This window comes from Aspergillus aculeatus (genome assembly GCF_001890905.1).
Source record: "Aspergillus aculeatus ATCC 16872 unplaced genomic scaffold ASPACscaffold_6, whole genome shotgun sequence".
Taxonomy (NCBI): Eukaryota; Fungi; Ascomycota; class Eurotiomycetes; order Eurotiales; family Aspergillaceae; genus Aspergillus; species Aspergillus aculeatus.
Genome location: NW_017962981.1, coordinates 1,766,340 through 1,788,823, shown reverse-complemented (window position 1 = coordinate 1,788,823; position 22,484 = coordinate 1,766,340). Strand labels below are relative to the sequence as shown.

The 22,484-nt window shown below is 51.5% G+C and overlaps 8 protein-coding genes across 8 annotated transcripts; 4 read left to right on the top strand and 4 right to left on the bottom strand.

The window, feature by feature from the left end:
- Positions 1–261: 261 nt before the first annotated feature.
- Positions 262–2,045, top strand: ASPACDRAFT_117974 (uncharacterized protein). Its single transcript, XM_020196117.1, has 2 exons — positions 262–737; positions 801–2,045. The coding sequence occupies exons 1-2, from the start codon at positions 663–665 to the stop codon at positions 1,563–1,565; spliced, it is 840 nt and encodes a 279-aa protein (XP_020057477.1). The 5' UTR covers positions 262–662; the 3' UTR covers positions 1,566–2,045.
- Positions 2,046–2,482: 437 nt separating this feature from the next.
- On the bottom strand, positions 2,483–3,714 carry ASPACDRAFT_51897 (thioesterase family protein; the record flags this gene model as incomplete). The annotated part of the gene is made up of 3 exons (XM_020202539.1): positions 2,483–2,746; positions 2,919–3,516; positions 3,602–3,714. 3 exons carry the CDS (start codon positions 3,712–3,714, stop codon positions 2,483–2,485), a joined length of 975 nt encoding a protein of 324 aa, XP_020057476.1.
- Positions 3,715–5,289: 1,575 nt separating this feature from the next.
- ASPACDRAFT_117971 (uncharacterized protein) lies at positions 5,290–6,561 on the top strand. The gene has a single exon (XM_020196116.1). The coding sequence runs from the start codon at positions 5,313–5,315 to the stop codon at positions 6,540–6,542; it is 1,230 nt and encodes a 409-aa protein (XP_020057475.1). The 5' UTR covers positions 5,290–5,312; the 3' UTR covers positions 6,543–6,561.
- Positions 6,562–8,086: 1,525 nt separating this feature from the next.
- Positions 8,087–10,681, bottom strand: ASPACDRAFT_51896 (C2H2 type zinc finger domain protein; the record flags this gene model as incomplete). Its single annotated transcript, XM_020202538.1, has 5 exons — positions 8,087–9,271; positions 9,330–9,431; positions 9,482–9,736; positions 9,799–10,317; positions 10,568–10,681. 5 exons carry the CDS (start codon positions 10,679–10,681, stop codon positions 8,087–8,089), a joined length of 2,175 nt encoding a protein of 724 aa, XP_020057474.1.
- A 1,621-nt stretch (positions 10,682–12,302) lies between these two features.
- On the top strand, positions 12,303–14,179 carry ASPACDRAFT_27073 (putative MFS transporter; the record flags this gene model as incomplete). Its single annotated transcript, XM_020199465.1, has 6 exons — positions 12,303–12,545; positions 12,617–12,699; positions 12,750–12,994; positions 13,055–13,221; positions 13,300–13,976; positions 14,041–14,179. The coding sequence occupies 6 exons, from the start codon at positions 12,303–12,305 to the stop codon at positions 14,177–14,179; spliced, it is 1,554 nt and encodes a 517-aa protein (XP_020057473.1).
- A 2,016-nt stretch (positions 14,180–16,195) lies between these two features.
- Positions 16,196–18,433, bottom strand: ASPACDRAFT_42634 (uncharacterized protein; the record flags this gene model as incomplete). The annotated part of the gene is made up of 1 exon (XM_020201127.1): positions 16,196–18,433. The coding sequence occupies one exon, from the start codon at positions 18,431–18,433 to the stop codon at positions 16,196–16,198; it is 2,238 nt and encodes a 745-aa protein (XP_020057472.1).
- Positions 18,434–19,016: 583 nt separating this feature from the next.
- Positions 19,017–20,596, top strand: rvb2 (RuvB family ATP-dependent DNA helicase reptin; the record flags this gene model as incomplete). The annotated part of the gene is made up of 3 exons (XM_020203503.1): positions 19,017–19,025; positions 19,091–19,537; positions 19,643–20,596. The coding sequence occupies 3 exons, from the start codon at positions 19,017–19,019 to the stop codon at positions 20,594–20,596; spliced, it is 1,410 nt and encodes a 469-aa protein (XP_020057471.1).
- A 363-nt stretch (positions 20,597–20,959) lies between these two features.
- On the bottom strand, positions 20,960–22,312 carry ASPACDRAFT_26842 (GYF domain-containing protein; the record flags this gene model as incomplete). The annotated part of the gene is made up of 1 exon (XM_020199451.1): positions 20,960–22,312. One exon carries the CDS (start codon positions 22,310–22,312, stop codon positions 20,960–20,962), a length of 1,353 nt encoding a protein of 450 aa, XP_020057470.1.
- Between the last annotated feature and the right edge of the window lie 172 nt (positions 22,313–22,484).

The following is a 22,484-nucleotide window of genomic DNA, read 5'->3' as shown; positions in this document are numbered from 1 at the left end:
TCTTGATTACCTCGATAATTTAACAGGATTCGAGGACGTGTTACTGCTTGGATTTGTTCTGGTGCTGCATGAATCCACTTGCCTGCAGCCGCTGTTTGAACCTTTCCTCCGACCGGGATCCTGCATCTTGACTGATCACTTTGTATACATCCGATTTGTGACAAAGGTACAGCACGCTACGTCATTGCTCCCGTTCCAGACCCTGTGTGCTTATCATTCTCCTTTCTCAGCCAGCTCCATTCTACACGTCGAATTGTGAAAGTCTTACGCTGCGACACAGCATCGTACAACCCCTGCCTCGTCCGCCTGTCCCCGACGAACAGAAAGCGCCAGTGGACAAGGATCTCTATCTATCTCATCCCCTCAATCACAGTACAATTTCCAGGGACTTTTGACAGCCCCGTATCGGTTGCTGGAGGAATCTGTTAGCGCCCTTGTGATCTGACTGGAGGGTATCTGGATTCTTGGTCCTGCACTGTGAATAAATACAGGATTGAGGTTCTCTCATTTCGGTGGTCAGAGACTTCATCTGCTGTTGCACATTCTTTCCTCTGTTCTTTGGTCTTGTTTTATCTGGCAACCCAGTGCGTTTGCATCCCAAGCTTCCTTGGACTCGACACACAAGCATTCTCTGTTAGAGCTCTTCATTTCCTTGTGACAAGATGGTCAACTGGAAAGCTCCGGAGTCTACTGATCGGCTCCTCGCATCGTTGATTGTGGCCCACCCTGGCCTGAAGGTACAGTGCCCCGCCTCCACAATCAGCAACCCCAAGGGCTCGATTTAACTGATTCAACTACAGCTGGATTATAAGGCCATGGCAACAGCTTTCGGTCAGGGCGCAAGCTACGACTCCATTGAAGGCCGCTTCCGGAAATGGCGTAAAATGGCCGACGAGCTTCGCGGCGAGCTGGATTCGCGAGGCATCAATTTCACCGAGCTGCGGGCTCGCAACAGCTCGTCTGGCATCTTGACCCCGCGAACCCCTCGAGGACCCCGCAACGGCGTGACCAAAGCCAGCCAGTCCGTTTCATCATCGTCCCGCGCTCGCAGAGACGGCCGTACCATCTCGCAGAAGACGCCGACCCGGCCCGCGAAGGGCGGTAGCAGTACCCGTACCCCTACCAGCCATGGCGGCTCGCTCGTGCAGACGATCTTTGTAGAAGATAGCACCGAGGAAGAGGACAGGAAGGATCTGACGTTCAAGCGCGAGAGTAGCGAAGCAGTGCCCTACGGGCTCATCACCCCAGTCAAGGAGCCCAACGACCTCATGATCGTGGACTCTCCTGCCACCGGTGGTCCGGGTGTCTCTGCCCTCACTTCCACTAGACATGGTAACACCCGGTCGGACAAGAGCGCTCAGAAGACCCTTGTGCCTGACCTGCCGGCCATCTCTGGCTTCGAGCACGGCGGCCATGCGTCGTCGTCCAGTGTCGATCCGCATCACACCTCCGGTGTCCATCCCATGGATGACATCCAGCAGCGGCTACACGGGCATGTTTTTGCCTTCGATCATCTGTTGGACTCGGTCCCGTCTGGGTCGTATCTTGGTGGTGATGTCGTCTAGGATCTTACGTTCTCGTGTTCTTACGCTTCCGATGTTCCAACCTTTAGGAGGGATCGTCTCTCACCCTGTTTATCCCCTACACGTTTTGTATTTCTATTCTGGAAATGTTGTTCAAACTATCAACCACCCCGTACAGTAATCAGCAAGGTGGCGTGAAAAAGACTTTTGTGTGTGGCTGAGCCGGCGTCAGTCAACACAGCTGACAATGGGGGGGGGAAGTTGATAGATCATATGGCGGCTTGTCTCCATGCATCGGTGCATTAGTCTAGAACAAGACATGCTTGCCGCGGCGGCTGACTGACTCTTCAGGGTTCATCCAGTTCATGTGTGTAAAGAATTGTATCCTATGCTCATGCATGGTTCGGAATGCCAATCCTGTGAGTTTTGATGTAGAAGATATGCAAGTATAGTCTTTGTATCTAGCATTAACTTACATGAGTCGAGCAAGCAAGCAAGCAAACCCTAGCCCCGAGCCCTGAGCCCTACCCGCCCCAATCTGGAGTATGATCATCGAATCGACCTGAGGTTTTTCAATCGAAACCTAAGAGTAGTAGGAAGGAATATTGACATAGTAAAAATAAGATTCTTAGTAGAGATGTGATTGGTTGCTATATTTCTGATTCTGAATTCATATTTTTGTGCTGCCAATCCAGTTCAGAGTGACTGGGTACCTACATCACAAGGTATTATTGACCATGCTTCCATGGCCGACTGTATTCCAGCATCAGGAAAGACACGTGAATTGCAATAACTTGCAACATCCTCATGCGTCGAAGACCACGATCCAGCAGAATTTCATTTCGATCAATAATAAGAATACCAGCCTGGCCATATTTACCCACCTACCAAAGTTACGCCCCCCCCCCCCGAAACGTCGTCCCCTTGTCTTATCCCTGCCCCCTGCCATAACACACCCTTCACAACCTCCCCCCCGCCCGCACGGGCTTCAGATCCGTGACGAGAACCACATGTTGACTCAACGCAAGGAGCGCACCGGACTCATCATAGATCTGCAGGCTCACATCGTAGCGACCGCGCGCGATCTGATACGAGGTGGAGCGGGTCAGAACCCATTCCGTGGCCGGATCGGGCCGTCTCTTGAACTCGATCGACAGACACAGGGTGGTGATGGCGTGCTTGGCGTAGAAGTCGGGGGTATGGGTTGCTGCGGGATGGAGGGGCTATATTTTGGGGGGTTTTGGAATTGTTCATATTAGGTTTTTGTAAAAATGTATACGTAGGGGGGGGGGGGGAGGCGGCGGGCGCGCTTTGGGGGTTTCTGTGATGACAATATCTGGGAAAGAGTTGGGGTTGGAAAAGGACGAGGGGGGGGCGGGAGGAAACTAGACTGACCAGGTCCGAGAGGTATGCTAGATGTAGAATGTCGGAGAATTTGGTCCCATCGCGGAAGGAGAGCCATACTTCGCGGTTGTGTCCCCCGAGACGATGGCCCCAGAGTCCGTTGGCGGAGCGGGGTGCAACCCAATGCATCTTGCGGGTTACCGGAGTGGCGTCGACAACGGGGTTGTCGATGGTGGTGCATTCTGTTTGTCGGTTGGGTAATGGTGGTCTGATTGCTGCTGCTGCTACTTTTGTTGATGCGGGATGGGGCTCTTGGGTGAGGCCTTGCTCTTTGGAGATATCGGCATAAGTGAAAACGCCGAGGGTAGTGGTTATAAGTGATGGTGATCCTGTTGTATTCGGGGTTTCTCTCTGGTCCTTTAAAGCAGCAGCAGCAGCAGCACGTTTCAACTCAACCGTGACGACGCATCGTCGAGATGAGGTTCGTGAGATGGTACAGGTAATGGTGCACTCGCCCGGGTGGACTTCCCGGAGGAACTGTAGAAAGGTATGCACGGGGTCGGGATAAAGGCCATCGCCCAGCTCCTGTGCGAGGAATTTCCGACCAGCGGACAACATGACCGCCGCGGAGAATCCTCCCAAAACAGAACTGTCTCGGGTCAACTCAACTCAGTGGGGAAGGTTGAGGCGCTCGCAAACGCGCGCGCGCAGCAGCAGCAGTCGGACAGACATACTGTTGAGTGCACCAATCTCGGGTGATTGTGACGGTGAACTGACCTCGCGTCCCTGGTACAGGCGCTACGGATGACACTACCTCCAACAAACTAGGTTTGAATTGCGGTGGCATGTTGGTGTTCAACGAGAGCTGGTTTGATCGCCGGTGTCAATGGTATTAAGTACGAAGTTGTTGCTACTGGGGAAGATTTTGCGGCTGCAGAGACAGGAGGGCGTGCGGACTCGTTCGTGTATTCAGGAAAGAGCAACCGATCGCCTGGGCTGTCTGGAGCCGAACTATGGATTAACCGTGGTTCATATAGGAACCCCGACGAGTCTGGGGTATTGGAGAAGAGGGGGCAGCTCATTGTGTCTTCGACTCTGCATGGATTTGTACCACCCTGTCAAAAGCCTACAACCTTTAGGAGGGGATTCGTCGGCTTCGTGAAAGACGGAGGACCAGCCATGGGCGACTAGCATGGATGGAATTTGGAATGACGACACTTAGACTGAAGTGAAAAGAACCAGTGCCAGACCAGGCATTGACACCTTCTTGAATGCTCCCGGAATTCCGCCGTGCGGGCTGACAGCAAGAGCAAGCGCAGTCATTGCCCAACGACGATCCATGGAATGCAGATCGGGAGTCGATTCAGGTTCTGGGCTGCAAAGACTAAATGCGGGAGATCATCTCAGAGAAGAGATTTTTTTGGATTAGCGAGCCGAGGTTCGTGGATAAAGAAGGACTTCGATGCGAGGCAACAATCCAGCGATAAGCCGAGACAACAATGGGATTTCCCAAACAGGTTATATGATGTGTGATGTGTGCACTGTATGTGCAGAGTACAGTACTACTGTAGTCGGAGTAGGACGGCTCTTTGTGCATGAAGCTTTCTGAAGGTGGGGAGGGGGCGTCGGAACACAACCGGTCAGGCCGTTAGGTCCATCATTATACCACTCGATAATAAGAAAAGATGCGACGCTGCCTTCTGATTGAGTGCTTGTCCGGTTCCCTTAAGTCCGGACAATAAGTAAGTTAATTAAGAGATCGGTTGATTTCGACCCAACTTGACCCTCGAAGTCATCAAAAAACCATCAAATTCAACCTGCCGACCGCCGATCACGTGGGCTGACGCGGACGCGGCGCGGTTTTCGCCGCTCGGCTTTTGCTACTTTTTGCCTCTGCCTCTGCCTCTGCCTCCGTCCTTAGGTTTGCTTTTGCTTTCAGGCATTAATTATTATTATTATTTATTCCATTTATTCGGTTTCCATTTCATGTAATTTCGTTTGGGGAAAGCGGCGGCGGCCAAACTGGAAATCTCCTGATCCTTCCCTCTAGTTTTTCCTTTTCCCTTTCCCTTTCTCATCCTCCATCCTTTCTCCCTCCCTCCTCTTCTCCTTTTCTTCCCTTCCCCTCCCATCAGGGGCCATTCTGCCCTCCCCTCACTTCTCCAAGGATATTGTGTGCGTGTGTATGTGCTTGGTGCGGTGTGTGTCTTTTTGAGAAGAGATCAATCTTACCAAATCAATCTCTCCGAAATGGAGTATTCCGGAACTACGGTCCTGAACCCCGTGCGGCCCGATCACTCCTTATGGGGAAGAAGCACACCGCAATCTCAGATTATCATCAACCCCTCGCAGTCCTCGGCCGCCATCAAGCCCGACCCCATCACTCTCCCTATCACCACCACCACCACCACCATCACCGCTACCGCCACCGCTACTGCCCTGATCATGAATAAAGATTCGCCCTCGCAGTCCCTCTCTCAATCCACTCAATCCACCTCGGTCGACAAACCCATTCTGCCCATGGAACCCACCCACCCCGGTCGCGGCAAACAACTCACCATTCCCGAGCAAGTATGTCTTGTCAAACTATGTGCCGCCTCCATGGATGATTACGATGCCCACGCCTACCCAAAGAGTTTCTGGATCAAGATCGCCAACACCCTCGAGATGCGGACCGGCCGTCGCTACTCCTGGCAATCCTGTCGTCGTCGCATCTACACCTACGTCGCCAAACGCTCCGCTTATTACGATTCCTTCCGACAAGGTCGCCCCCATCCGACTATCGACATTCCCAAGGAAGTCCTCGGCCTGTTGAACCATTGGATCAGCGACATTGACCGGGCCAAGTACACTGAGAACCGCCTGGCCGAGGAAGTGCGGACCAAGCCCAAGCCCGTTGCTCCGGTCGCTGCACCCGTGCACAAGGAGACTACCACGGCCCAGCCCGCGGCGCGGATTACCCTCCCCGAACACGATATGGTGGTCACCATGAACCGGGTATATACCTGGCTCCGGAATCTCCCACCCCCGGAGGAGATGGAACAGATGGCGATGTGGGGCGAAGAACCGAAGATCGCCGCCGCTCCAGTGCGAACACGGAGTGATGTATTCGCTGCCTTCGCTCGCCCAATAAGCCGAGATACCACCCCGCAGCAAACGCACCGGTCGCTCTTGGGAGTCGGGGACCGCCTCGGTCAAACAACTGCCCAGCGTTTGGCGGAGGAAAGAACCAGCTCCCCCTCGCAGGCCATGGCTCCGCGGTCATCGTCTATGGCTCTCCATCAGTCCTCTCTGGGTCACAATCCTCTCAAGAGACATCGGGATGCTGATGATGAGGGCGCCTGCGACCGTCCCGCTCAACGTCTTCGCGCGTACCCCGATGGCAATGCGGCTGCCTTGAACACGGCCATTGGTGGATCCGTGGACAAGTCGTTACTGGTGTTCCGCCACAAGATGAAGATGATCGAAGAATGTATTGAGTTCACCTTCGGCAAGATTATCGACCGAATCTCCCCGGGTATGGGACGACAGGAGACCAAGCCGCCGGGGTTTCCGGGAGCGTGCGAGTCGATCATTAATGATCTTTTCAAGGACGTGGGCATGTCTGTTGCCCGGGCCTTGTTGCGCATCGACAAGGCATCTGCTGCAGAACGTGCAGCCACGAACACGAACTAAAATCGATCGACATATCGATACACACATACGACATTCGTACATATATACCTTCATGATGATTGAGTGATATGAGGTTTCTTTACGTCTATACCTGACTTTGACTTAGCTTGATTCACCGTTTCAGCACGCTACTTTTTTTCTCATTTCCTAATTTGCATTTCAAATGGGTGGCTCTCTGTCTTTGACGTTGTCGGTTTACCCTCTTTGCATTGTTCCTCGCATTTACCTTTCATCTGTTCTCATGAGCATCAAATTGCCTAGAGATACCCATTTCCTTGCAGCTTGAGCATTGGCTTTGCGTCGTTTACGATTATCCTTGATGTTTTCGTTATGGTTCAAAATCTGGGCATCGTTTGTTTTGGATTTCAGTTGCATATATAGCATAGCATGCATACCTACCCCATAGACTGATCAGAATGAGGTAATTATCGGACTTGGACTTAATTTCACCGATCCGACTTGCTAGTAATGTTCCCATGAGTGGTGGCATGATTTTGCAAGGTTCTGTAGTTCGAGTAGCAATGTTGGCATTAAGGAGGTTCTCATCGGGGTATCGGGGTTTTCTCGATCTTTGGTCCAAGTTCGAAGAATATCCCGGTTTAGTGTGCCCTGGCCTCCGCCCTCACTGAACATCTCTTTTACGTCCTCGAGGTTCTTGCTGCATGTCTCAGGGTATCTGGAGCTAGATTTCAGTTTCTCCTGCGAGATGGATGAGAACAAACAGAAAAGCCAACGAGACTTACGTTGGAAAAAAGAAAAGAAAAAAAAAAAGCTGCTCAGCTGCTCTGACACGCGGGGCCTTCTAACACGATGAAGAGCCTTTATCTCGATCAGCCCCGCGCGAAATTGAAGAGCCAGTGATTGTCATTGATGTTGACCATACAAACTTCACGGCTAGACAACCAATCTGACACAAAGCCCATCATACTGGGTCTGAACAAGTACCAAGCCATAGCTGGGCAGTGATTCTACTTTGCGAAAGCTAGAAAGACAATACCAAGATCAACCGGGCGACACAGTAGCAACCTCAGGCGGACATGCTAGCGTGGCATCATAACTTCGGAGACGTGTGGTTAAGGTTGGGTTTGCGTTTTGCTTCCCCGCCTTGCGCTTGACCCAAAAGGAGGGGATAGGGTAAATCGTGAGGTAGTCGATTATGAGCCCAGGTGCGTTCTCACCGCACGTCTGGTAGTGAGTATTTATATGGAAGCACTGCGCTGCAGCATATTCAAAGTGTTACTCACTGCAACCTCTCCCTAATGTCTGATACCCTGTGAATAGCTGTCTCGAGCTTTCGTGGTACCTTGGCCTGAATGGGACCATGTGGACGGAATGTGCCAGTAGAAGCTCTTGGTCGCAAGAGGCATCGATGCGATGAATACACCAAAATGCATGAATTGCTCAGAGTGCTTTCCTCCCTGATTAATTGAAAGTGTTGAGAATAAATAAGGGAGGTTGTGTTGTTTGTGCTGAAGACCCGAGAGATCTCATGAGATCAAACGAAGGAGACGCCCGCGAGGTCGTAAACACACTGGCAAAGGCAATCAATGGCAAAGAGTGATCCATTGATCGATGATTTCCTCCATGTCGTGAGCGATGCCCCACTGAGAAAACAAGCAGCGGAACAACTTCTGTAACGAGTTCATCTCATACAGCAAATTGCGCACCGCCCCCATTCCTGGAGGAGAGTCGGTTCGACCCTCCTCCACAAAACGGCGAGTCTCTGACCCAGTCGAGGGGCGGAGGGTGTCACATCCAAGGTTCAGATCAGCCCTCGAGAGCAAAGCGTCTTGCCAGACAATAGTACGAGGAAGGTGGATATTGGTCACCCCGGCGAGCGAGAAAACAACGTAAATCGTCGTTGCAGAGAACAGGGAGCTGGGCATGTGAATAACATGAGCACGCCCCCTTGGCAACTGCTCGACAATATCCTGGATCGCAATCGCGTGCAGCAATGCGCGACGAGCATCTTCAGTGTTGACCCATTTGACCATATCGAACCCCGGTCTCATTGTCCGAGAGCCGCCGGAGACATGCTGTGTGATATCGTAGCGAGAGCAAACATGTCTGCAAAGAATGGTGGAGTTGATCATCGTGTCCAGGCAGATTGTGTGCCAGCGGAGGAGGACCTCGAGTCTTTCCGGGGCCGAAAGGTGGATGCTCATGGTGATGGTCTCATGCACCTGAGCTAGCGCCCTACGCACGTCAGAGCGGCCAGGAACACCGACAGCCGCCAGATCGCTTTCGTCGGAATCTGAGACCAAAGACTGCAACCCTTCTAGAACGACCCGTAGGGCGAAGGCTGAGAACTGATAATCTAGTGGGCGGAAACTGCCGATAGGAGGGAAAAGGGAGCGGAAGACCAGTCGGAATGAAGGCTGCTCCGATCTTTGAGTCCGCATGGTAGAAATCCACTCATCCACACTACTGGCATCGAAAGCAGCTTCACTGCTGGGCAGAATGAGTGGATTGGCAACGTGCCGTGTGGATGCGCCATCTCCAGACATCTGCGCAACCAGTCCGTCTAGAATGTGGTAGGCAAGTAATGCACGTTGTTGAATCTCCCTGGCTGCCCATGTCCGCCACCTATTTTCCTTCTCACTATTCGGTGCGCTGGGGAATGGCACGCTCTCCATTGAAAAAGGCTCGCAGTCTAGCATACCGCAATGCCTTGCCCAGAAGAAACCGAGCGGGCGAAAGACCTGGCTTGTGGTACGGATCACTCGATTCTAGTAACAACCGGTCAATCATAGATCACTTTGAATAAAAGCCAGTTGGGCCACATACCTTAGACAGAGCACCATATATTTGTCCCAAAAGAGCGGTAAGTAGGAGCTGAACTCCTTTGCAAGCATCATATGGACCACTATGTGTGATCAAGGACTGCCACTACAGCTTTGTGAGCAAGATCTCCTTCGTCATGCAAAAGCACGGCTTACAGAAGTAGCAATAGCCGTATGGGCCAGGCGCCATAGCGCCTCTCCCTTTGCTACGGAATCCTTGGGGCCTAAGTACAGGGACCCAAGTGCCATAGCGTTGAGTAGCAAGGGATGTGTGCATTCCCGGAAGACAAATGTTGCTCGGTGCAGAATGGGAAAAGTGGGTATGAATCGCACAAAGAACATGTGAAGGCACTCGTCCAGGAAGACCGATGTTATTGAAGTCGCTTTGATGGCGGCTGTCACGCTCGATGACTATCAGTCATGGTTTAATTGATCAGCTTCGAGTAAAAATGAATGGGATCGGATATCCTCACCGAGCTTGTAACCATTTCTGTAACATCTCGCACAGCCTGGTGGCTACCACCTGATGGGATAGCGCCTATAGATGAACCTCTGTCGTCGAAGGAGTTTGGCGAACCAAAGTTCATCCCATTTACATCCTGCACAACAGGTGGAAAGGGCAGAGCACCAAGTGGCATCTGCCACTGATCAGTCGTATCACAAGCCATGATGCTTTGAAACAGATTCTCGGAATCAGGCCATATTAATGTGAAGTCGAGATCGGAGGCTGCATGCTGTAGGCCGGGCTGTGACTCCGCTTGTGTTGTCTCCCAGGCATTATTGGGTGTCGACGACGACACCACCCCGGGTGCAGTAGTTCGGTGGGTGTCCCAGGCTAGAGCATCCAGAGGCGACGCCTGCGGTGGCACATGCACGGCGGACTGTTGTACTTGAGCCTGCTTGGCATTTGTAGCACGGACGTGAAGCTTTTCATGCCGAGTAAGAGCGTCCTGGCGTGCAAAAGGACGTCGGCATTCTTTGCAGACAAAAGGCTTCGATCCCGTATCTTGTGAACTCTGACGTTAGCACACACTCGAGAAGACAAGGCTGCACGTGTGATGAACAAGCGAACATATTGCAGGCCAAGAGTTCATAGGAACGCATGATGCCACCCATTGTATGCCAGTTCGGCTTGAGTCAGGGGTGCTTACGACATCGTTCGTGTCTCTACATACTAGAATTAGCTATAATCATTCCACTACAAAAAGACCTTCAAGATACGAGATCCTAGGGAGTAAATACCCTCAGGTGTTCAGCCTTGGAGAAGCCCTTCTCACAAACACGACATACCAAGGCCTTGGTCGTGGGTGTAGTGGCAGTGGGCGAGGATGTGGATGTGGATGTGGTTTGTGGCATAATGGCCGGGCGGGGGGATGAGGGGGATTGTGGAAGAAATTGCTTGGTAGCAGCCCAGGCAGCGCAGAGTAACTAAGATATGCTGTATCACATCTGCACCCACAATTGAGTAGGCAGCAACAATCAACTAAGGTAGTCGAAGGAGCTAGCCCTTGCACAACAATAGTATGACGACGAGAGACTAGAGAGACCTTGGAGCAGGGATAGAGATGATCGATCGTGGAGAGAAAGAATATAGCATCCAGATGCAGGTTTATTTTTGTGGTTTGGGTTGGGGGGCGCGGAGTGGAAAAAGTGTGGGGCAGACGGTGAGGGAGCGAAGAAAGTGGCAAACAAGCAAACTGACCTTTCCCAACTGAGCAAGGCACGTGGAGAGGTATAGTATGTGCAGTACCGGTCTGATACCGTACGGTATTGCGGCCATTCTACCAGACCTCGGGATCTCTGCTTCAAGAGCAATCCCGTCCTCACTTACCGATGGAAACGAACAGTACAAACTAGTAATCGGCTAACTCCAGACTCCAGATTGGCTTCTCCATACTTTCCACTCTTCGCTTCTCCATCTCTTCCCCAAGTTGCGATAAGTCCATCCTCATGACTCTTCGTCATTACTAATTCAATTACGGAACACTAGCTGGTCAGTTAGACTGCCCTGGACGAGATTGATGCGAAATCAAAAAAAAAAGGTCGAGACTGCATGACCCCCTTACATCCATGCTAGCAGCCGCTGCATAGGTGCGTGGAGTTCTCTTCCGGCCAAACTCGCAGGTACCACACCCCACAATTTCTCTTTCCCTCCAGAAATACTCACACCTACCGGGGCCAATTTGATCGACTTGTTGTCTGCCACCACTGCCATGATCATCACCACCATCATCGTAGTGCAGACCCCGATCCTGCCTCTGGTTCGAAGCTGAATGGATCAGAAATGCGGAGTATTTTATTCTTGGTGGAAACCAAAGGCGTCCCGAAGAAGGATTAGCCGAGATCAGAAGGCTAATCAACACATTTGCCCATGACTCCTCCCACTCAGGTCGGCATTCACTCCAAAGGACTTTTCCCGTCCCGGTATGACCTAATGGGCCCCTCGCTGGAGAAAGGCCTTGTGAAGTTGGGTTTGGGGTTCTCCGGAAAACCCGGGATCGGGTCCTCGGTTATGCTTTGGACCTGATAGCACACTCAGTTGTTCGGTCCAACCAATTAACGATGCCGCACTTCGAGGGTGACAGACCGAGTCGCCCATTGCCGTTACTGCGACTCGCCACTCTGTGGATTCCCCTCCGCATATCCCCCAATACTTGCCCCAGTAGTAAGCGGGACTCGTCACTCAATTGGCTTTGCCCCGGGGAGGAGATTTGCTGATCCCAGCGATAGGTCGAAGTCCCAGACTGCGTGGACCCTCGCCCTGAATTCCTCCCCTCTGACAGGAGTACCGTGAACTGTTCGCATAATCCTGTGAAATCCTGGCACATTCCTTGTAGGCCTCAGCAAATGGCCCTTTCACTCTCTTTATCACCCGTCGCCCATCGTTCAATCTCAAGAATCCAGTGACCGATACTCTTCAACACCAAATCAACTGCCCAAACTTCTCCTTATCCTGGACATAGGGTCTCCCATTGAGATGACTGGGTCACACGAGATGCAGCCGTCTCGAACGGCTGTTGACCCTTCTACACCTGCCAAAGAGGATGTCGACTTTGTAGAAAGCACCGAGTCTGGGATCCCTTCAACGTATGCCGATATTGCAGCATCACGTCTCTCCAAAGCCCATCGTGATTATCTCCTCGAACGCCATGGCACGTTGGAGCTCGACCCTATGCCTAGCATGGATCCCGCAGATCCCTATAACTGGCCATCATGGAAGGTTAACATCCCGCCATTGACTGGCATCTGGCCATGAGTGAACCCTCGGCTGACGGGATAGTTGACGTGCAGAAAATCGCCAACCTTCTTCTAGTTGCATTCCACGCGTGCATGGGAACTTTTGCTGCTGCTGGCATCATCCCCGCCTATGAGACGTAAGTATCCCACCGGTCCGAAGACATCCGGATTACTAAATGACGTCCAGGATATCGACCGAGTACGGTGTTTCTATCAACGATGCCAGTTACATGACATCCATCCAGATTGCAGTCCTAGGCGTGGCTCCTTTGATTTGGAAACCCCTGTCGAACCGCTGGGGCCGTCGCCCAGTCTTTTTGCTATCCCTGATCTGCAGTCTCGTCTGCAATGTAGGGTGTGCTGAAAGCACGAGTTATTCGTCTCTTGCGGTCTGTCGTGCCCTGCAAGCGTTCTTCATCTCTCCAGCGTCGGGTAAGCTTGCTAGCATCGCTCCAATATAAGAGAAACCAGACAAGCTAACAGACGCGGAAGCTATCGGAAGTGCTGTAGTGATGGAGACAACATTCAAGAAAGACCGCGCCCGGTACATGGGGATCTGGACACTGTTGCTCACTCTGGGTATTCCGAGCGGTCCTTTCATCTTCGGTTTCGTTACGTATCGGATAGGTTACCAATGGATCTACTGGATTTTGGCCATTGTAAGTTTCTCAATGATCGCATGAAGCTCATGGAGACGATTGGCGGATGGCTGACACATTCCATTTCGCATCAATCAGATCAACGGAGGTCAATTTGTCTTATACCTCTTCTTTGGCCCGGAAACGCGGTATGTTGGGGGTGATTATGACGCCAGTAAGCCCGCTTGGGTGCGAGAGTACGTTCAGCTGCGACGGATTGACCCCACACCTTTGTCGCCATGGGAATTCATTAGACCGCTGGGCATGTTCACGCACCCTTGCGTTGCCATCCCAGCAGCTGCGTACGCCATGATCTTCTGTTTGAGTAACGTCATGACCACGGTTGAAGTTCCGGCCTTGCTGCAGACCAAGTTTGACCTGAACGCCGAGCAATTGGGTCTCCAGTTCCTTGGCCCCATCGTTGGCTCCCTCATCGGTGAACAGCTGGGCGGTGTCTTGTCCGACCGTTGGATGAGACTGCGCGAAAAGAAAATCCAACGCAAGCCTCAGCCCGAGCATCGCCTGTGGCTCAGTTATATCGGCTTCCTCTGCTCAATCGTGGGTCTCGTTGTATTCCTGGTTTGCACCGAGCAGTCCAAGGAGGGACACTGGAACATCCGGCCTATCATTGGCATTGCCATCTGTGCCGCTGGCAACCAGATCGTAACCACCGTTCTCATCACATATGCCGTAGACTGTTATCACACCGAGGCGGCCAGCATCGGAGTTTTCATCACGTTCGTCCGTCAAATCTGGGGGTTCTTGGGTCCGTTTTGGTAGGTCGCAACCATGGTCATTCTTCTGTTGCTGCGCACACATGTACTAACCGAGGCTGTCCAGGTTCCCATCCATGTTCGAACACGTGGGAGTTGCCGCCAGTGCTGGAGTATGCGCCGCTCTCATCATGGGTGTCAGTTTCATTCCGATCGCTCTCGTTCACTGGCAAGGACGATCCTGGCGTCCGGCCACGGGCGAGTAAATCGTCTCGATCATTCTTTGGCTATACCGGACACGACTCTCAACGGCATGACTTGCGGAATATTGAATATTGAAACGCTAGAAGCTTAGAAGGTTAGATATAGATTGGATCTCGAAGGCCAATCCTCGCGAACTGCAGGGTTGGGCGAGAATTTGTAAATAGAGCATAGATAGGCAACGAACAAGGAATGGAATCACCATAGAGCATCACGAAGAGAATGGAAGTCAAAGTCATTCTCCTTCATAGAGTGAATGAAAAAGAAAATATCGAACTTTGATGTTATTCCCATAGAATCAACGATATACACGTGCTAGGCGGATAAAAGAAATAAAATCCCAAGGGGAGGGAAAGAAGAAAAACGGAGGAGGGGAGAAAAGACTTTATCCCGGAGCCTTATAGGAAAAGATCGGGGGACCTTAAGCCAGCATTAGATAGATAGTACCATCCAGTTTTATCTGTCGTAGACTACAAAGGATAAAATTTAATTGACTTCTCCCGGAGTACTCCAGGCGTGGGTTTTTTTCCTGCCGACCCTCAACCGGCATCAAACCACCTAACATCGGCAAAGCGAAAGGAAGGGCCATGGCAGTGGCAGTCAGGCCACGCTTACATGGTTTTTAGCGCCGGACCGGCTGCCCGATCAAACAACTTCTCGGGATGTTGTTGGCGGGCTCGGGAAGAACTACCGGCAATGGGGAATGCTTCTCATTTGACTGTGTTCCCTTTCACTTACTATGAAGGGTCAACTTGAATCATATGATGTGGAATTCATGAGGTGGTTTGATACTATGAGCATGGATCTGGATATTGCAAAGCAGGCGAGAAGAGTTGCTGATGTTGATCGCCTGAGGTTTGGTTGGTTGGTTCCGTTATCCCTCCGCCCTCCGCAGGCTCAAGCTCAAGCTCTTTTGCCCACCTACTGGTTTGCGGATGGGTATGAGATTTTCCGCCGGAAGTTTCCTCAACCCTCCAGCAGTGCCTGTCATTTCCTAAAACATGCGCATAGCCTCTTGGGATTTCTGAACTTGTGCCTCAAGACTGAATCTGAAAATGAGAGGGGATATAAAGTATATGACTGGTGGTCGAATTGTACGGTACTATTGTGATCAAGCTTCGTAAGGGGGTCATTCAAGCATTATGCGGCTGCCTGTTGTGGTTTCTCGAAGGATGTCGAACTATTGAGGTGTTGCAGTCTTTCCAGCTTCGGTGCTTGGACCTCTGTGGAGAGGAGGGTGAGTCAGCGTGGGGTGTGGGATGGTGGGGTGATGGGGATGATCGGGGTGGTCGGGGAAGTTTTGGGAATGGTGCCGACTGGCGGGCATGCATCACACATCCAGCTGAGGCCAGTAACTTAGGGTCGATCAGTATTGCGTATGTTTATAGTGCATAGAGGTCATGATTCGAAAACTGGAGGGACACATAGGTCTCGCCTTTCACAGCGAAGTAGGCTGAGTTAAGTCAAAATGGGTCGTAGAGTACGCAGGGTCAGACGGGAGCTCACCAAGCCAGCAGTCGGGTCGATTGTATATATTAACATTCACCTCGTGTACATCACCGCAGTTTTGAACGTTACTGGCTACCAAACAATGTAAAGACATACAATTCAGATTCAATTCGCTGGCCGGAAACGCCTGTGCTATTCACCATGTCCAGGAAGACCTGAGCAAGCGCAGTCCCAAGGACATGCGCATGTACTGTGCAGACATCCGTTGCTTTCATACTGTGCATCGACCAGGCATCAACTAGGATCAAATAGGGGCTAACTAGGTCCGGTTCAACCGGAACCTAGGAATAATGACAGAAGTTATGAGAATGAGTTTGGCTTCTGAGAGTCTCACCAAAACACAAAACGAATGAGAAAGGAAATTAAATGTAACCCGAGAGGTATCCAGCGAAAATCAAAAAGTCTGGTGGGGGCTGCGTTTGTCACATTCATAATAAGCCGAAACGCTGAGAGCTGTCGTCGAGCTATAATGGTAAGGTACCTGCGACTGTCTGGTCTGGTCCCTTCCAACTTTAGTCGACGATAATAGCCTCCTCAGTCTGCCGCCGGCGTTTCTTCTTGGCTTTCTTGAGCACTTTCTTGCTCTCAGAATTCGGTGTTGAGTCCAGCCCAACCTGGGATGAGAAGGAATACGGCGAGCTAGCGCGTGACTGACTTCCTCTTTCACCGTCAGAAACCGCAGATACACGAGGTCGCTTCCTGTCCCGCACTGAGCCTAGTAAGCTGCCCGAGCCCTGCACCGAATTTGTTACGGCAGGATGTAGTGGCTGAGACGATGTTTCCGAACCTTCGCGGATAGGCAGGAATCGATTCGCAGACTCTTCCAATTTTTTGACCTTCGCGGCCAAATCTTCCCATTTGGTCGACGTAGCTTGTTGGAGCTGCCGGATTTCGTATTGATGAGTCTGGATCTCAGCAGGATAAGACTTCAACCTTTTGATATCGGCCCTCATGGTCTCATGGACTTTGGTGACTTGTGCGCTTAAACTCGCCAATTCCTCGGTGAGAACCTGGCTCTGACTTCTCAGAGAATCTCGCTCTTCTTCCATTTTTTGGACCAATGATTCGACCTCCGTTTTCCTTGATTCTACATAACTGCTGATGGCAGATGCGAGCTCCTTGACTTCATCTTGCACCGCTCGCAGACGGCCTGACGGAACATTCGTGTTCGAGATTTCTCCGGTGGATGGACTTCGCAAAGGCGCCAGCGACTGCGACAAAGCCTCGTGTTGCTTGACCAAGGTCTCGACTTGCTGAGCTAGGTGATTCTGTTTTTGGAGGGTACTGTTTGACCGAGAACCCAGGTCTTTTTCCAAATTCTCTATCTTCGCATCAAGTTGAGGTAACCGTTGCTCGAATTGCTTTGTTAGCAGCTTCATCCTGTCTATCATCTGTGCTGCACCGGGGTACATTTCTTGCATAGCTTGTGCCATACTCCTAACTAGCGGCCCGGTTGACAGATTGTTGTAGCGCATCTCAAGTGAATGTAGACCTATTTTAACACTCTCAAAGTTCTGCTCTGCGGTATGCAGTGCTGTCTCGAGTGCTGTGATTCGTCCATTCGAATTTGATTTGTCTTTGTTGAAGAAAATCTTGAGTTCGTCACAGAGTTGGCTGTTCTCACTTTTGATTTTGGAAATATCCACCTTGCTTTGTTCCAGGTGGGTTTTTAGGTGGTTTTTGAGCTCTTCCATTTCAGACATCGCAAGATCATCTTTCATTGCCTGTAGTTCCTGAAGCTTGTCCATCCGCTCGGTAAGGCTATGATATTTAGTATCTTTGATCTGTTGCAGCTGGGTTTTTTCGCTGAGTACCGAGCCCTGTGCAAGCCTGTTTTCCATGGAATCCAAATGAGAATGATAGCGTGTCATTTGGTCCGCCAGAAAGCGGGCAAACTTGTCGTCATAGTCACGACGCAGATTATCCAGCAAGTCCCGATACTCCTCTATGTCTTGTTTGTTCTTGGTCTCAAGAGACTCCAGTCTACCGCCCACATCAGAGATTGAGGATAGTAATTTATCGATCTGATCTTTCGGAGGCAAGGACTCTGATCGTTTGTTCAAAGCTGAGCGGAGGTGCACAATGCGCTCAATCGTTTCCGTATTATGCTTTGCATGCCTTTGTAATGTGCTTGCATAATCCGAAGAAGCTTTCTCTGTCCGGGTCACGCGGTCTTGGAGCTCTTTTAATTTGTGCTCGAGAGTCACATTATAGTCTCGCAGCTTGGTGATCTCAGCCCTGGCGCTGCCCAAATCGCTTCTTGCTGTCTGAACTTCGCGCTGCAAGTGGTTAGTCTGTTCGGATCTACTCGTATCGAAGATGGACGAGCCGAGTGTGAGCCGCAAAGCATTTTCGCGCTGTTGGTAAGTAGCATTATGCCTCTTGAGGGCCTCCTCAACACGTGTGAGCTCCGTGTCCTCATCTGCTTGAGATTTTTGGAAGAAAGCCGCAGTCGATGGAAAATTGTTGAAGCTTTTGGCTTTTGTGCATAATGTCGCGGTAGCCTCCTTTCTTTTCTGTAATCGGTCTCTCTCCGACTTGCTATTGGCAGCGAGGATTGCGGCTTGGACCAGGTCGGAGACACCGCGTATTAGGTGGTCGGGATTGGAAGTATTCGGTTCAGTAACTGAGTGGGTGCTTAAGTGCTGTGCACTGAGTCGCGAGTGAGTCTCGGACAATGTGCGGGTAGCAGTTGGTCTGAAAGAGCGAACCAGGCGGGGGTCGCGTGAGGGTGAGGTCTCTGGTTCCATGGCAACTTGTCAAGTTTTTGGGGAAAAACTGTCGAGTGATCTTGGTAAATCGATGACCTTTCTACTCAACTGAACCCATGTTGCGGGAGATAATATGGAAAGAGCGATCATTGAGGGTAAACATCACAGTTGGGAGGTTACAGGGAAGTTGGTACAAGACAAAACCAGAAAAGGTAACTTGCTTACGTTCATGGATCCTGGTGCCCTGTATACCAGTTGTCATGGATGCGATAAACAGAACAACAAAGCGGGGCAACAAGCAGCGGGATCGACGCGTGAAGCAGCCGAGACTGACCCAGTGAACAGTTGGATCGTTGGCCCATCATTCACTTGGTCTATAGTGCCATCTCTTGTCGGCCGCCACAAATCTCAGAGGCACGGTCCCGGCGCGAACGACAGTTTTCTGCCGGGCGGTGTACCGGGCGGTATTCTGTGGGCTTGGCCGATTCTGCCCTGCGCAGCTCTTCCATTCAATCTGCATTTCCGCGACGCCTGCAGACCAGTTTTGGGCTGGCACATCGAATTCACTTGCTACTTGTCACTTGTCCACAGGAAAATTTTTTCGTGTTTGCAAGTAGTTGCGATGGCTGCCGTGAGTTGACCTCAAACACCTTCTCTAATCCTAGTTAACTCCCTCCCATTGCTGACTGCCGACAGCCAATTTCTACCGTTGCGGAGACCAAGGAGCTCCGGGGTTTGAACCTCATTGCTGCTCATTCGCATATTCGTGGCCTCGGTGTTGATATCGACTCTTTGCAGCCCAGAGCTTCCTCCCAGGGTCTTGTGGGTCAGGAAAAGGCCCGGAAGGCTGCCGCTGTCATTCTGCAGATGGTGAAGGAAGGCAAAATCGCTGGTCGAGCTGTGTTGATCGCAGGGCCTCCCAGCACGGGTAAAACAGCCATCGCCATGGGTATGGCTCAGTCTCTTGGACCCGATGTTCCTTTCACCATGCTCGCTTCTTCCGAAATCTTCTCGATGGAGATGTCCAAGACGGAGGCTCTCACCCAAGCTTTCCGGAAGTCTATTGGGGTTCGCATCAAGGAGGAAAGCGAAATAATTGAGGGCGAAGTTGTGGAGATTCAGATCGATAGAAGTGTGACCGGTGTAAGTAGATCTCTCACAAACCGTGATTCAAGACTTCATCCAGCACTCACTTCGATCTCATCTGATCCAATGCTTGGCGCAACATGTCGATGCTGACTTGTCCAGGGAAACAAACAAGGAAAGCTCACAATCAAGACAACGGATATGGAGACAATCTATGACATGGGAACGAAGATGATCGACTCGATGACCAAGGAGAGAGTGATGGCAGGAGACATCATTTCTATCGACAAGTCGTCCGGCAAAATCACCAAGTTAGGACGTTCTTACGCACGCTCCCGGGATTATGATGCCATGGGCGCCGACACCAAATTCGTGCAATGTCCTGAGGGTGAGCTTCAGGTTCGCAAGGAGATCGTACACACTGTTAGCCTGCACGAAATCGATGTCATCAATTCGCGGTCACAGGGCTTCTTGGCCCTCTTCTCCGGTGACACGGGCGAGATCCGGAGTGAGGTCAGGGATCAGATCAACACCAAGGTGGCTGAGTGGAAGGAAGAAGGCAAGGCCGAGATTATTCCCGGTGTTCTGTTCATTGATGAGGTGCATATGCTGGATATCGAATGTTTCTCATACATCAACCGTGCTCTGGAGGCGGAACTGGCACCCATCGTTATTATGGCCAGCAACCGTGGCCACTCCCGGATTCGCGGCACTACCTACAGCTCTCCGCACGGATTGCCTTTGGACTTCCTTGACCGGGTGGTCATTGTCAGCACACAGCCTTACTCTGCGGACGAGATCAGACAGATCTTGGCCATTCGGGCTCAGGAAGAGGAGATCGACCTCTCACCCGATGCCTTGGCACTTTTGACGAAAATCGGTCAAGAATCGAATCTGCGATACGCCAGCAACATCATCACAACATCTCATTTGCTCAGCCAGAAGCGCAAGGCGAAGGAAGTCAGCATTGATGATGTCCAGCGCAGCTATCGCCTATTCTACGACCCTGCTCGGAGCGTCAAGTTTGTCAACGCGTATGAGCAGCGGTTCATTGGCGATCAAGGTGCAGTGAGCTTCACTGCCCCCACAAATGGCGATGCCATGGAGCTGTCATAGAGTTGATTTCCTAAGGACGTTCTTGGAGTTATGCAAAGACGGTCATGCACGGATCTGTTTTCAATGATCAGATGTCGCAGATGGAATGGTGTAGTCAGGGAGTAATCCAGCCACCCCCTCGTCTACTTGACTTGATCTGTTTGTTGTTTTCACATCAATTGCTTGATGTATGATATTGCCGGCGCTTTTTGAGAAGTCAATGTATGGGCACTTTGATTTTAGGGTCAGATTTTAGTCAAAAGTGAGCCTAGCCTAGGCTCGGATGATAATGATGAGATTAATATTCCCAAGAACCCGGGTATCCGACGATGCTAATTTACATATACAATATTCGCCTCATGACATAGACTGGTTACGCCAGTCTCAAACAAAGGTAGCCGTACTGTTCCACTGACTGCCGTCATTCGTTTGGCGAAACTCAACTCCTTCCCCAAAATATCCTGCATTTCTCCAAGACTCCATCGTAGGAGCATCGTATGGGCCATGTATGACTCCACCGTCACGAGCATCGGACCACCGAAACTCCCACATCGCAGGGGATTCTTCCACAGAGTTGGAGGAGTCTGCAGACGGATGATCAACCCAGTCCTCGCCGGTCTCGCGGCGGTACTGCCTTGTAAGAATCTCACGTTCAGTGTCATAGATTTCTGCCTGCCCTCTGGTCATGAGGATGTCGGCAGCACCGGTGATCTCTTCAATAGCCTGCTTTCTGGCCACTTCCTTTGGATCGTCCTCTGTCATCTCCGCATCCTCAGGTGCAGCGTCACTCTGCTTCTTGCGGCTTTTATTGCGACTGGTCTGCCATTTTTGCTTCTTTTGAGCGCCCTTGCCTATTCTCGCCAGAGCTTCTAAGATCGTCTCGCCTCGTTCCAGATGGGTGATTAGAGTTCTCAAGACATCCGCGGTGAGTACACTATCGTCTTTCCGCTCTTTTTCCTTGCGCTCCTCCTCCCGCTTCTCTGCAGCTTCCCTGGCGCGTCGGATGTCCTTCTTAGAGACCCCCTGCAGCCACGTGTCGTAGACCGCGTCGGGATCTGCTGCCTTTCGGACATAGTTTCCTTGGTCATCGAAGCGACCTTCTTCTTGTTCGGTGCGCATATTGAAAGCGTCTAGGAGTGGTGCATGCTTCTTCTTCGCACCCGCACCCAGTTCTTCATCCAGCTCCTCGTCGGGTCTAGCGCGCTCTTCATCCCCGACCTCGCTTTCGCTTTCGTCCTCCTCGTCCTCGATTGTGTCCGCCCCCTTAGTAAAATCTGCGTGCACCGTCCCGCCACTCTTGGACGAGGCAACCTGTCCTTCTATCTCGTCGTCCCGCAGGAACCGGACGTTCTTCTTGTTTTTGCGCATTGCTTCATCGCCATCGATCTCCTCGGGCCCAAAATCCTCCTGCAATTCAGCAAACATGTCATCGTCCTCAGCGTCGTGCTTCTCTCGGCCTGCTTTTGACTTGGCCTCAATGCGCGCTGAGAAGCCCTCGTTTTCACTGTCGGAGTCGTAACCGTCCAAGTTGACGGCTTTGCGGCGGACTTGTTGGCCTCGGCGTCCGATTTCGTCGGCATCTAGAACTGCGTCTTCTTCTAGTGCATCAGGAGCAAGAGCAGAGGGGTTTCGCAGATCAAAACGAGGCTTCTTGGTCGATGAGCCGTCCTCGTCCTCGTGGTGTGTACGGGTGAAGTCTTCACCTGCCCGCTTGGGGCGGGGCTGAGAGGCTGACATGGAAAAGCGTGGGAGGGAATCACGGATCGCAGTAAACTGTCAACTCTAGATTTGATTGCAAATGAGCCAGAAGGTCGGGACAAACAGAGGAAAGAATCAAGACATTTTGAAGCTGCAATGCGTTGTCTGGGGTCGGGACGGAAAATCAAAGCGGAGCCGCGCCATTTGCGTC

Excerpts from the sequence above, each read along its gene's own strand:
- ASPACDRAFT_117974 (XM_020196117.1), top strand. The coding sequence starts at position 663 with ATGGTCAACTGGAAAGCTCCGGAGTCTACTGATCGGCTCCTCGCATCG. Across the intron at positions 738-800 it reads TGGCCCACCCTGGCCTGAAG|CTGGATTATAAGGCCATGGC; the intron begins GTACAGTGCCCC and ends ATTCAACTACAG.
- ASPACDRAFT_117971 (XM_020196116.1), top strand. The coding sequence starts at position 5,313 with ATGAATAAAGATTCGCCCTCGCAGTCCCTCTCTCAATCCACTCAATCC.